Raw genomic sequence first — 13,861 nt, 5'->3', positions numbered from 1 at the left:
AAAAAATCTAAATAGAGAAATTTCAACAGCAGAATCTCAAATGTCTAAAAGTCACTTAAGGAAATGTTCAACATTCTTAGTAATCATGAAAATGTAAGTCAAAGTGACTCTGAGATAGCATCTTACAATAGTCAAAATGGCTAAGATTAAAAGCACCAATGATAACTTATGTTCCTACATGACTTTGAGGTAAGAATGCCCCTAAATATCTGTTTTGACCTTGTGATACTGTTTCAGAAGTAGATTTGTTAACTGAGCATTCTTTAAAAAGTAGAAGATACATGAGCATATTCAGACTCCCTAATAAAATCCCCATGCTTCCTTTGTTGAGGAAAACCACTGTTTTGAAAATAACTCCCATGCACTTTGTGTCTCCTGCAGGCAAGTATTTCTTATTTCTTCTCTCTTGACTGTTGAGATGTTGATTTTGGGTAGTCATACTACCTCTGGGATTACCTAAAAATTGATTATACCTGAGAGAGATTTAACTTAAATCTTAAAGGGTTTTAAATGGGAAAAACCTCCATTAATCTGTATAATTTGAGATGATATGACCACCTTTAACTGCTTGGTGGCAGTGCACACTTTTAACACCATGACAATCATCTTATTTTGTTACCTTAAAATTCTCTTTAGCTGTTCTGGACATCTTTTTCCCTCTGAGACAGGGAATCACTCCACCCACCTAGCACAGCACAGTGCACAGTACAAGCCAGCTAGCCACAAAGTGTCCTGGAGGAAAAAGGGAAAGTTCCTACGGAGTGCAAGATTGTGACCTTGTCTGCTTTTGTAGCCAAGGGCAAGAGCTATGGAAATGCTTACCTTGGCCTGTCTAGAAAAGATCTCCTAATGGGGTAGAAGAAATGGTCAGGAACTACTCTGATGAGTTTTTAAGCACACTATAGCCTTGTGGACAGTGTGCTTGTCACTCAGACTGCACCAGCCAATCAGGCCCTCCAGGTGACCTGCCAGTCATAAGGAGTGGAGGGCTCTTCCGGGCAGCCTCGTTCAGATTTGGCTTTGCAGAGGCTCTGTTTTCAGTGGTTCCCTGTGCTGTGTTGAAGTTGCTGCTGTAGGGAGTTGATGAACTGAGACATTTGGCGAGCTGAGAAACCACAACATGGTGAGCGAGGGAATGCTGTCTCCAGATTGGGAGGAGCAGAGGGTGAGGGGCGGGAGACAGCATGGTGCGTCCTCCCGGGATCCGTGTGGGAACCTGCCGCCAGATTCCCTGTGTTGTGAAGTCCCACGTGGTCCTGTTTATTCCTAGACCTAGGGACAGAACTCTGAATAAATTTGTGCAGTGGCCTTAATCTGCTTAGAGAATTGGGAGCAGGGTGCTGTGTGTACAAACATTTTTCTTGTCAACTTTAATATGCCATACTCAGAGAGGCCTAGTTTCTCCAGTATCTTCCTGAAATTGACCACTTTGCATTTAACCTTTACATACAATCTCCATTTGTGTTTAACTATGTGGACGGTATCAAGGCAGCTCGCCTGTTGGGTAGCGCTGCACTTCTAAGCTGCAACGTAGAAGAGTTGAATTGCTGATAAAGGATTTGCCAATGCCTTGGCAATAGTTCAGTCTCACAAAGTAGAATTAGCTGAGGGAGGGCTGCCTCTAAATCACCCAGAAGATAAATGTGTTTTAATCAGGGCTGTTAGAGCTTAGGATGCTAGGGTATGCATTGTTCAACCGAATTGTCCAGATATTTAGCTCCAAACTACTACAGAGAAGCCACCACTGATTTAAAACCAGACACCAGGCACATCCCCATACCAAAAAACAATCTCTAACAAGCTTTTAAAGAAGGCTTTACAGGTTTCTAACCTACTTTGAGGCTTGATGTGGTTTAAAGTTCCAGTTTTCTTTTTCTTTTTTTTCTTTTTTTGGTTTTTCGAGACAGGGTGTCTCCGTGGCTTTGGAGCCTGTCCTGGCACTAGCTCTGTAGACCAGGCTGGTCTCGAACTCACAGAGATCCTCCTGCCTCTGCCTCCCGAGTGCTGGGATTAAAGGCGTGCACCACCATCGCCCGGCTTGTTTTTGTTTTTGAGACCTGTTTTTGGCCTACTCTTTATTTGAGAGAGCAACACTTCTGAAGACTATCTTTGCCCTTTGTCTTGGCCTGCTCTTTTGGTCTGCTCTCCTGGGTCGCTCTCTTTGTCCGGTCTGTGCAGTTCATTGAAGGAAGAACCTCCCAGAAAAGATCGTGTTTCTCTCCTTGGTGGCCTTTCAATTTCCTATGAACCTTCAGTAAAAAAAGGCTTTTCAAGATGAAATTCCTCATTGTATGTGATGAGTCTCAATATCCTTAACTAATTTTCTGACTTTTGTGTCTCCTGTGTTGTGGTTGGAATTAATCAGCCAACTTCCCACTTACACTGAAATGCTTTTATCATCGTTATAGGCTTGATCTGTAAATCACAGAAAATATAGAAGAAACAGTTGCTGTTCAGGGCTAAGGAGTTTTGTAGCCTGTAGTTTTAATTGTTTTGTTTGCTTGTCTGAATAACCTTTGATGTGTGGCTCCAAATTCCTCAAAGTAAAGTGAGGGGGGCTTCATTCATGGCTTTATTTGTTTTTCTGTTGTTGGATGATGACCCTGTAATGTAGGCTTTTTATTTGTCAAGCACATGCTGCTGTGCTCAGCTTCACACATAGCTTGAATTTTAAATTTGACAGAGGGTTTCATTCTGATTCCCAGGATGCCATGTATTCATGGCATTAATACTGCCTGAGCATTCTGAGTCATTGAATTGCAGGTGCATGAACTTCCTTCTGCGTGTTTAGCTTGCTTTGAATTTTTTACTCAATTTGACTATTTTATCTGTCTGCATGGCTATGCACCATATGGGTACTCGGTCATCAGAGTGATCAAAGCTTCTCAGAAATCCTGAACTTAGAATAATAAATAGTTGTGATCCCCATGTAAGTACTGGCATTTGTGCCCACCTCTTTTCAAGACCAGGAAGAGCTCAGTAGTACTCAGCCATATTTCCAGACCTGTGTTAATTTCTTATGACCAACATTTATATTGCTAATGTTTTAAATCTGTCCATTTGTAATTATTTTAAACATGAAGTACCTTTTCATAAAATGTTTTTGGTATTGTAGTATAAAATAGGACAATTTAGCTGTCTGGAATATGAATATAGAACTGGGGGCTGGAGAGATGGCTCAGTGGTTCAGAGCATTGCCTGCTCTTCCAAAGGTCCTGAGTTCAGTTCCCAGCAACCACCATCTGTAATGATGTCTGGTGCCCTCTTCTGGCCTGCAGACATACACACAGACAGAATATTGTATAGATAATAAATAAAAAATATTTAAAAAAATGAATACAGAACTGGAGTGAATGCATAATTCTTTGTAGGATCTTCAGTAAACATCTCTGAATTCTTTCTATCTGATTTGTTTGTTTCAGTGATTTTTGCTATGGAGACAGGGGCTTAATGTGTACTTCCACCTGTCATGGACTGATTCTATAGATTTGGCTGGCATTCAATTCAGAGACAAATATACACAGCTGTGCTTTCTGAGTGCTGTGCTTAAAGGCATGAGTCAATACACACAGTTTGTCCACTGGATTTTTCTATTTTGTAATTAGTATTTCTTCATACAATTTTCTCAGTCTACTATGTCCTGTTGATCTGTTTCCTTGGCTGTCTCTATTAATAGATAGTTCTGCTGTAAGGTGGCATCCCATTCAAAGGGTACAGAAATGACAGAGGTGACTCTCATTCAGTTTCCTTCATGCCTGTCTGTGTCATGAAATATTAGTGTTGAACGCCAGAATTTTATGACTATACTGTCAGAGATGTATACATTTACAGTATTGTCACCATCATGCTTCTATTATACACATGAATGAAATATTTTAGACGGCAGTGACCTATGATGATGTGCATATCAGCTTCACTCGGGAAGAGTGGAATTTGCTGGATCCTTCCCAGAAGAATCTCTACAAAGATGTGATGCTGGAGACCTACGGGAACCTTGCTACTATAGGTAAAAGTAAATTTCCTTCATGATTCAAAATAAGCGGGACAGCCGGGCGTGGTGGCGCATGCCTTTAATCCCAGCACTCAGTAGGCAGAGGCAGGTGGATCTCTGTGAGTTCGAGACCAGCCTGGTCTACAGAGCTAGTTCCAGGAGAGGCTCCAAAGTCACAGAGAAACCCTGTCTCAAAAAAAAAAAATAAATAAGGGGGACAACTTTTTCTTGGTTAATGATGGTCTTCTGTAATTTGATTTAAAAATAATAAGAATGAGTTGAATAAAGCAGTCATAGTTCTAAGGGTCCCTAAAGATAACACCTTAACTACTGCACAATTTTCAATAATATAACATACATTTTTCTGGTATTATATTTTAGGATGCATTTGGGAAGACCATAATACTAAAGAACACTGTCCATTTTCTAGAAGAAATGAGAGGTAATTTTCATGTGCAAGCTGATAACAATGTGCCTCTGATGAAACTTTTGTGTCCTGAAAGTTTTGGTCTAAAGCAAACTACATAAGCACAGTTTTCAGTGCACTAATGGTTATCAGATTTTTACAAATCCATATTTCATATATGTGAGTTGCATTTGAATGACATTCTTTTGAGAAAGAAGTCAAGAAAGCAATGGCTAGAAAGGTATCACCTTTTGAGGCATAGTACCATGAGAGCTTTGTTGTAGATCTGCAAATAAATTTCTTTCTTGCTACTCAAAATACAAAAGGTATATGAAGAGATGATAAGTATATCTGCAAAACTTTGTACTAAACCAAGAGCCCATAGTAAATCTTGTATTACTCATACACTTCTTGTGACTGTGATAAGTTTAGTGAGAGAAGCAGTTAGAGTTGAGTCAAGTGGCAGTTGGTCTGTAGAAACCTTGATATCTGTACCACAAATCTGTGAGGAACAAGAAAATGCTGAGAATTCAATGTGGAAATCTTTTATTTCTTATTCTTCTTTACTATGTATATCATAAGTTATTCTTGATATCACTTGATATAACTTGATATAGCATACGGATATAGACAGATATAATATACCACTCTCTAAGAACAATTAGATAACCAGTAGTCCCCAAGTTGAGTAAATTTGTAGAATTTGATTCAAGTATACAAATACTTGGTTTTCCACCATCATTGTTAATACATGAACAAACTCAGACTGCAAAAAAGCTCTATGAGTTCTAGAACTGTGCAAATAATTCTGGGTGGCCTAGTTCACATAGCAAATGTAATATGGTTCACAGTATAGGAGAATTCATGAATGTTAAAGCTCTGAGTTTATCTAGTCCTCTTCACATATATATAAAATGTCATATAGAAAAAGTTTCTGTGAAGGTAAAAAGGTAAGCCATACAAGAAAGGAATTGACCATTGGAGGTATCTTCCAATTTGCAAAACAGTGCCTAATTAAAGAGCAAAACATGAATTTAGACACAGTTATAAAAACTTAGTATCTGATTCCTCTTTATAATTGGAACATATTATACAATTAATTCATACAAATGTATAGGCACAACAGTGTATTAAATGTGGTAAAGCTTTTAAATGTGTCAATTATTCTTGCAGGATTGAAAAAATTCAAACTGGAGAGAAACTTTCAATATATATTCAAAGTGGTAAACTCTTGACATATGACAGTCACCTAAAAGGGAATGAAAGAACACATACTGGAGAGAAGCCTTATAAATGTAATCAATGTGGTAAGGCCTTTGCAGCTCAGAGTTATGTTCAAAAGCATAAAAGAACACATACTGGAGAGAAACCCTATGAATGTAATCAGTGTGGTAAGGCCTTTGCACAGAATGCTGCTCTTCAAGGCCATAAAAGAACACACACTGGAGAAAAACCATATGAGTGTAATCAGTGTGGTAAGACCTTTGCACATTATAGTAATCTTCAAACGCATAAAAGAACACATAGTGGAGAGAAACCATATGGTTGTGATCAGTGTGGAAAGGCCTTTACAACTCAGAATAATCTTCAAAAGCATAAAAGAGCACATACTGGAGAGAAACCCTATAAATGTAATCAGTGTGGTAAGGCTTTTTCAGTTCATAGTATTCTTCAAACCCATAAAAGAATACATACTGGAGAGAAACCCTATGGATGTAATCATTGTGGTAAGGCCTTTTCACAGTATTGTGCTCTTCAGTGCCATAAAAGAACACACACTGGAGAAAAACCATATGAGTGTAATCAGTGTGGTAAGGCCTTTGCAACGCACAATAATCTTCAAGACCATAAAAAAACACATACTGGAGAGAAACACTATGAATGTAATCAGTGTGGGAAGGCCTTTGCACAGTCCAGTGGTCTTCAACATCATAAAAGAACACATACAGGAGAGAAGCCCTATGAATGTAATCAGTGTGGGAAGGCCTTTGCAGTGAACAGTACTCTTCAAGTGCATAAAAGAACACACACTGGAGAGAAACCATATGAATGTAATGAGTGTGGTAAGGCCTTTGCATCTTCTGGTAATCTTCAAGTGCATAAAAGATCTCACCATAGATAGAACTTCTTTGAATGTAATCAGTGAGGTATGAACTTGCACAGCACAGTGATCTTCAAATGCATAAAAGAACAGAGAAACCCCATGGATGTATTCAGTGTGGTAAAGCCTTTGAAGATCACAGTAATCTTCAAAGGCTTAAAAACAGTATGAATGAAGTCAGTGTGATAAAGCCTTTCATGTCTTATTCATCTTCAAGTGCATAAATGTACACATATAAGAGAAAAACCATGGATAGAATCTATGCGGTAAATCCTTTGTCACAATAATTTACAAATACATTAAATAAACCATCGAGTAAGGAAACTATAAATTTAATAAATGTAGTCTTCAAAAACATGACAAAAATTATACTGCAGTAAAAGTCTATTTATGAAGACCTATGGGCAGGAGAAAGAGCCAGTCCAAGAATCACACCCTATTACTGAAATGAGATCCAAAGGAAAACGCGTTGTCCCTGAATCTATAGCTAGTTATAGAGACAACCTCACCCTGAAGATAGAGCTAAAAGCCAGTGAAGGAAACACACTTTGGCTCTCAAACCAGAGCCAAAGAAACACACTCTACCCTTCTTCAACTGAGCACAAAACCAACCAATATCTGAATACAAAATCCAGCCCGTGTCTCAGCTTGTTCAACTCAGGGATTGAGATCTGACCAGTTTCCACCTTCAAAATCTCCTTGGAAGAAATCTGGTTGTAAGAAGCCCTGTATGTGCCATATGCTCATTCAGTTGGCAGCTGCCCCTTTTCCACCGTGGCAGAGGCAGTCACTCTCTTCCCTCCCAAATAAATCTCTTGATTGAGATTTCTGTGAAGACCTTCTTGCACTGGAATGGATCAGAAACTCCCTAGTGGAGTTAATTGAGACATAATTGATACTTCTACTTGGAAACTCATTTAGCCCAGAGGAGCACGAAGCAATGGACACCTCTTTTGAAGCACTCCATTAGGGGAGTGGAGCAGGTCAGTAACAGACATTTCGGCTGGGAAACTCTCGTAGAAGAATGGGGCGGATCCCAGCTGTGATGGCTCTCTCTGTCGGAGAGGAACATTATTGCCTCATCTAGCATGGCGCCCTTCTCTTCACAACTGTAGGTGTTTCCTGACTTCAGGCAGTAAGGGTACCTTTCCCTCTTGCACTATGAATTTGAATGATAATGAAACCCTGTTAGATTTTATACTTCTCTTCAATTGCAAGGCATAAGTAATTCAGGTATAATATTTAAGGATGTGTACTCACCTCTTTTGTTGTGATATCATCTTTATTTCAAATTATAAATGCATTTTATTTGGCCCTTGGATCTCGAAGATAAAAGGATCACCATGAAAGTTCCATGACAAAAATTGTCAGACATGGCACCTGAAGCAGGAGCTTAAGAACTCACATCCTTAATCTCCCGCATGAAGCAGAGAGTGGGAACTGGAACTGGTGTACGGATGTAAATTCTCATAGTCTACTCTCAGTGACGTATTTCCTTCAGCAGGACAGCATGTGTTAAATCTTCCTAAATGATACCACCAACTTAGAAGGACTAATTTCTCTTACTTCAAGCTGAGACTTGCTTTCTCATTCATGAACTAATTCTTGAGGAAAAACTGTAAGTGAGCTGTAAAATGCCCCAACTCCTCATTTAGAGTAATGAATGCTTACAGGAGAAATATGTTCATGAGTGAAAAACTGATTAAAAAGTTGTTTTAATTGTAATTATGTGGTGGTGTGTGTGTGTCTATTTGAATGTGCAATCTGTATCTTGAGAAAACACTTCTTGTAGCAGGAATTACAGGAAGCTGTTAAAAATTTGATCTTAGTCATGGGAACGAACATTTCTTAGTCACCTCGCCATGACTCTAGTGCTATATATGTTTTAAATTCTACTTGGGTCACTTTTCAGTCTGCAATAGGAACAAACTCGTAAAGAAGACATTCCTATTCATGAAAAAATCTTGTTAATAACATTAAACATCACAGATTTCTTTAGCTTCAAGAATAATTATTTTTCATCATAGCATTTAAGGAAGTAAATTATATACCATATTCAGTCAAGTCTGAAGGAGATTATTGTATTGTGGTTTCTATTTTAAAATATTTGAGGGAGTCACTAAAGTGTGCTGTATGCAAATCCATTTAGTGAAGTTTATTTTGTAGATCTTGTATTTCTTCTATGACTTTTGTTCATCTTCTATTCTGTCTGTACCTAGTGATAGGTATTTTTCTACTGTAATGTATATAATGAAGCCTTCATATACCCATTGGTTATTGAAATATCAGGCCATGTTTGATCATGCTTTACACATAAGGGTGGTGGTTTGTTTTCTGGTTTTGATTTTTATCTTTTCACAAATTCCCTTGAGATTTTGTTATTTGTTATTCGTCCTACCTTGAATGTCAGTAATGATTTAGGGATACATTTGAACTCATGATGCTCGTTTGTCTTACTCTTGAGTACAAGTCCAAGGGTAGATGATGAACTTCCAATGTGTTGTGTTTTCAAGAGAATTTAACAATGTAAATGTTAAAATGACTAATAAAAGAGATTATAAGAAACATTAAATAATTCATGTATGTATTCAAAGATTTTCATTTATATGATACGGATGTAATAATGTATGAGAATCAGCAAACAACTGTGTATCTAATACCACAGCTTGATGTTCTATAGAAATTGAGGATAGGGAGCTGTAGAGATGGCTCAGTCAAACTCTAAGAAATCACTGGCCAGGGGCTGGGGGGGATGGCTCAGAGGTTAAGAGCATTGCCTGCTCTTCCAAAGGTCCTGAGTTCAATTCCCAGCAACCACATGGTGGCTCACAACCATCTGAAATGAGATCTGATGCCCTCTTCTGGCCTGCAGGCAGACACACAGACANGGGTGTCAGGCCCAGGCTGTGTCCGTGGGGACGTCGAGCCTGAAGCCGGTTGTGATCGCAGGTGCCCGCGGACGTCGCGGAGGACCGGCCCTCGGCCGCCGAGGAGCTGGCGGCGCAGAAACGCGAGCAGAGACTGCGCAAGTTCCGCGAGCTGCATCTGAAGCGGGTGAGTGGCGGGGACACGGGCTGGAGGAGGAAGGCGCAGTAGCTCTCCAGGCCCCAGGGCGGGGCGTCCCGGGACCGGAAGATCTCGGTGGAGGACGTGGATTCGCGTGGAGGTCGCTTTAACACACGTCAAAGCCACACCCGCTCGCTCCTCCCAGGGCCCACCCACACGATTTAGTTTATCTAGGGTAGGTTTGCTCTTTTCCTAACAACCCCCTTGCTTGCCATGATCCAATCAAATAATTCATTTTTCATCTAGGGAAATATTTAGCTAGAAATACGAAGAAACTTCTTAGTAAGAGTTTCCTCACCTTAAAAGCAACGAACAAGCCGGGCGGTGGTGGCGCACGCCTTTAATCTTAGCACTTGGGAGGCAGAGGCAGGAGGATCTCTGTGAGTTGAGACCAGCCTGGTCTACAAGAGCTAGTTCCAGGACAGGCTCCAAAACCACAGAGAAACCCTGTCTCGAAAATCCAAAAAAAAAAAAAAATACTAACTGTTCTTCTAGAAGACCCAAGTTCAATTGTCAGCACCCACATGGAAACTCACAACTGTATTTAGCTCCAGTTCTAGGGGGCATGACACCATCACACAGACACATGCACATGTAGCACAAATGCACATAAAATAAAAATAAATCAACTGAATAAACGCACATGTAGCACAAATGCACATAAAATAAAAATAAATCAACTGAATAAACATACTGAATGAAATTCAACATCACTTGCTACATGGAAGTATCTTATTCTAGTATCATCTCAACTAAAGTGATTTTTAGAAGTACGTGTGTATGCTTTAGTTGCTAAAGCTGAAGATAAAATTAGAACCAGATTTGACCATAGGAGGTACCAAAGATCTTCCGATCAGATTTTAGGGCGTGTTTCTCTCAGATATCCAAATAATTCAGCAATAAGAGTTGTCTCAATTTCCCCTTTACAGCCGGGTGGTGGTGGCCTTTCTTTGCTCATTCCCAGAAGACTCTTTTGTCCTATGTTCGGATGCTCAGGCTCTGTGTTTGGCCTTGTCTGTAAACGGTCCTCTCATCCTGCCTCCACTTTCATCTCTCTCCGTGTGCTTAGTCAAGGTCAGATCTCTTGTTCTGCCCTAACTTCCATTTAGCACCCCCCCCCCACTTGGCTGCCTCCTCGCACTTGGGATCTGGTTCTCAAGTGCCTTTATGTCCTGCCCCAACTTCCGTTTTCCCCCTCCTGCTTGTTCACAGACAGGACTCTCAGGCACCCCATAAGCCCAGCAGATGGTCTCTGGCATGACTCTGATGCGCCCTGTCCCCTAAGCCGCAGCATAGGCCAGACACTCAGCCTTGTCAGCCGCGGCTCTGGCATGAATAACAAGGACTCAAAACTTAAGTTTTATGTGCATGTGTGCTTCCAAATTATAACAGCTCTAAAAACATAGCTTATATACCCAGTTTCAAATACCAGGTAATGGTGCCTGGCTCTCAAGTGTCTTTAGAGATCTGAGATTATGGCATTTGAACAACAAGAGCTTCTCACACATAGACATGCCAGATTTTGCAGCACCCTATGGCTTCTTCAAGAAGACAGAAGACCTGCTGTCTCCGGACTTGCTCAGGGTGTGGCAAAATCACCCATACAGAAGCAAAAAAGAGGCCTTTTACTACTCCAGTCTCCTGGATGCTTCACCCAGGGAATCGATCCCCTCATCTTGGCAAGACAGACTAAATCTTCTCCCTCGCAGGAAAATCTTTGGGCCTCCACACACAGCAGCTAATAGCAAGCACTGCTTCTAAGACTGATGTTCTCCGAGGACAAGGAGAGGATTTGGGATTGCCTGCTAGCAAAAAGCTGTCTCATTTTTGCTCATTGATTCCTCCCAGATTTGTCTACAGGCATTTGACAACTCAACGTACTCCTCTTTAACAGGCTTCAGAGTCCAGGTTTAACAGGTGTCAATCTTCAGAGGGTCATAGTTCCCAATTTCCTTTAATTGCCTTCTAACTGGAAGCACTAGCCTGTTGCTATTACACCAAGACATAAAATCTGTTCCAGTTCTCTTACAGGTTCCTGGAAAGGTTCTATTGCTACATCAGAACAATATCTGGTAAAATCCAGGGTTTTTAAATTTTAATTGTTTTACTGTTACACTAACCCCAGCCAGTTTTTTTAAAAATATTTATTTATTTATTATGTAAACAATATTCTGTCTGTGTGTATGTCTGCAGGCCAGAAGAGGGCACCAGACCTTTTTACGGATGGTTGTGAGCCACCATGTGGTTGCCGGGAATTGAACTCAGGACCTTTGGAAGAGCAAGCAATGCTCTTAACCCATCTCTCCAGCCCCCCACCCAGTTTTTTTTTTTAATTTTTTTTTTAGTTTTTCGAGACAGGGTTTCTCTGTAGCTTTGGAGCCTGTCCTGGCACTAGCTCTTGTAGACCAGGCTGGCCTCGAACTCCCAGAGATCCGCCTGCCTCTGCCTCCCGAGTGCTGGGATTAAAGGCGTGCGCCACCACTGCCCGGCCTACACTAACCCCAGCCAGTTTTAAGCATATTTTGTAGGTAATTCCTGCTACCTAACTAGAGACCAACCTACAGGGCATTTCTGAGGGCAATGCTAAAAGCAACTATACCAGATCCTAGGACTTTACCCTTGGTACGAGCTTTCTTAGATCAAGGACACCTGCCAGTTCTTCTGGATTAAGAACACCGGCCAACTAAAATCTGGTTTCACCTGCTCTTGTGTCAAATCCCATGGATAGCTCCATTTTATAGGGCCAGGAATAACAATATTTTTTTTTCTCCTAGACACTTGCCTTCTTAGCTCCCTCAAGAAGCAGGTGCCTGTCATTTCCGGGATGATAGTGAAGAGAATCCCTTTCTACACCCATCAGCTTTCGACTCTGCCCCTCCCATGTCATCCCATGCCCACAGGAATTAGCCAGACTTGAGTTTACACCCTTTTTTCCAAAGAGATCCTAAATTATCATCTCAACTTCCTGTAACCCCAATATCCAAAGAGTCTGGAATGGTTAAGTTGGGAGCATCAGCCTAGCCCCTGGCATCCAACACAGACCACAGCCTGGGAGTTTCATTGGTTTGGACTCCAAATCCCAGCATGCCAGGTCCTGAACTCTCCTAAAGGGAGGGTCAAGACCACTCCAACAGGGTATGTAAGTGGGCTTCTGGAGGAGGAACCCATAGTCCCAGGTTTGCATGTGCACCCAGGTTTTCTGTCTCAGCCACCCAAGAGTGCTATGCTTAATAAAACATGGGCATTTTAATTGGTTTAATTATATTTACAATATTTAGTCAACTTACATTTGGCAAATTAATGTATATCATCTATCCTACCTTTGTGAGTCTCAGCTTTTATATCTAATTTACACACACCATAACTAAAGAAAACTATATAGTTTTGAAGTCAATCAAAGAACCCAGAAGGACATAATGTTATCCTGGAAAGTCTGTGGCAACAAAAGCAGAATCTTCAATTTTCTGTTGCAAAATATGTATGGATTATTTTTAATCAGATGTCATAAATCAGTTTGCCTTAGCATGAGGAGTTATATTATTCAGCTACATAATTAAGCAAAGTTCCGTATTTCAGATATTCATTTATTACTATCACTTTGGATAATTCACCCATGATCTTCTGTGTAGCAAGGATTTTTTAACTGCTTTTTTTAACTATATATTTTCCTACTATCCTGTCCTCTCCACTCCCCTTTTGATAACCAATTTCTTTTTAGTTCTTTATATGTTTTGGAGATCAGTCCTCTGTCCAGTGGTGGGGGGTAGGTGAAGATCTTTTCCTATACTACAGGCTGCCTTTTTTGTATTATTGATCATGTCCTTTGGTTCACAGAAATTCCTCAGTATCAGAAGGTCCCATTTATTAATTATTACTCTCCGTGTTTTTGCTGCTGGGGTTATATTTAGAAAATGGTCTCCTGTGCAAATGAGCTCAAATATACTTCCCACATTCTCTTTTTCTGTGATTCACTGTGGTTGGTTTTATGCTGTGGGTTTTTTGCTTTTCTATATGAAGGTGAGTATTTTTTTAAGGTCTGTGAAAAGTTTTGCTGAGATTTACATGGGAATGGTATTGAACCAGTTGATTGCTTTGGAAAGATTATCATTCATACTATATTAATTTCAACCTCCCAAAAAAACATGGGAGATCTTCCAGTTCTCTGGTTTCTCCTTCAATTTCTTTCTTCTAAAGTGTAAAATTCTTGCCGGGCGGTGGTGGCGCACGCCTTTAATCCCAGCACTCGGGAGGCAGAGGCAGGCGGATCTCTGAGTTCGAGACCAGCCTGGTCTACCAA

General features: G+C 40.4%; 1 protein-coding gene across 1 annotated transcript; it reads left to right on the top strand.

Annotated features, from left to right (window-relative positions):
- Positions 1-987: 987 nt before the first annotated feature.
- Positions 988-9,054, top strand: LOC126511896 (zinc finger protein 431-like). The gene is made up of 4 exons (XM_050159405.1): positions 988-1,123; positions 3,880-4,006; positions 4,373-4,433; positions 5,571-9,054. The coding sequence occupies exons 1-4, from the start codon at positions 1,121-1,123 to the stop codon at positions 6,517-6,519; spliced, it is 1,140 nt and encodes a 379-aa protein (XP_050015362.1). The 5' UTR covers positions 988-1,120; the 3' UTR covers positions 6,520-9,054.
- The last annotated feature ends 4,807 nt before the right edge of the window (positions 9,055-13,861 follow it).

Source organism: Alexandromys fortis, unplaced genomic scaffold, assembly GCF_014885135.2.
Source record: "Alexandromys fortis isolate MF-2015 unplaced genomic scaffold, M_Fortis_MF-2015_v1.1 scaffold_65, whole genome shotgun sequence".
NCBI lineage: Eukaryota > Metazoa > Chordata > Mammalia > Rodentia > Cricetidae > Alexandromys > Alexandromys fortis.
The sequence above is the reverse complement of the archived record's forward strand: the minus strand, read 5'-3'. Positions and strand labels throughout refer to the sequence as shown.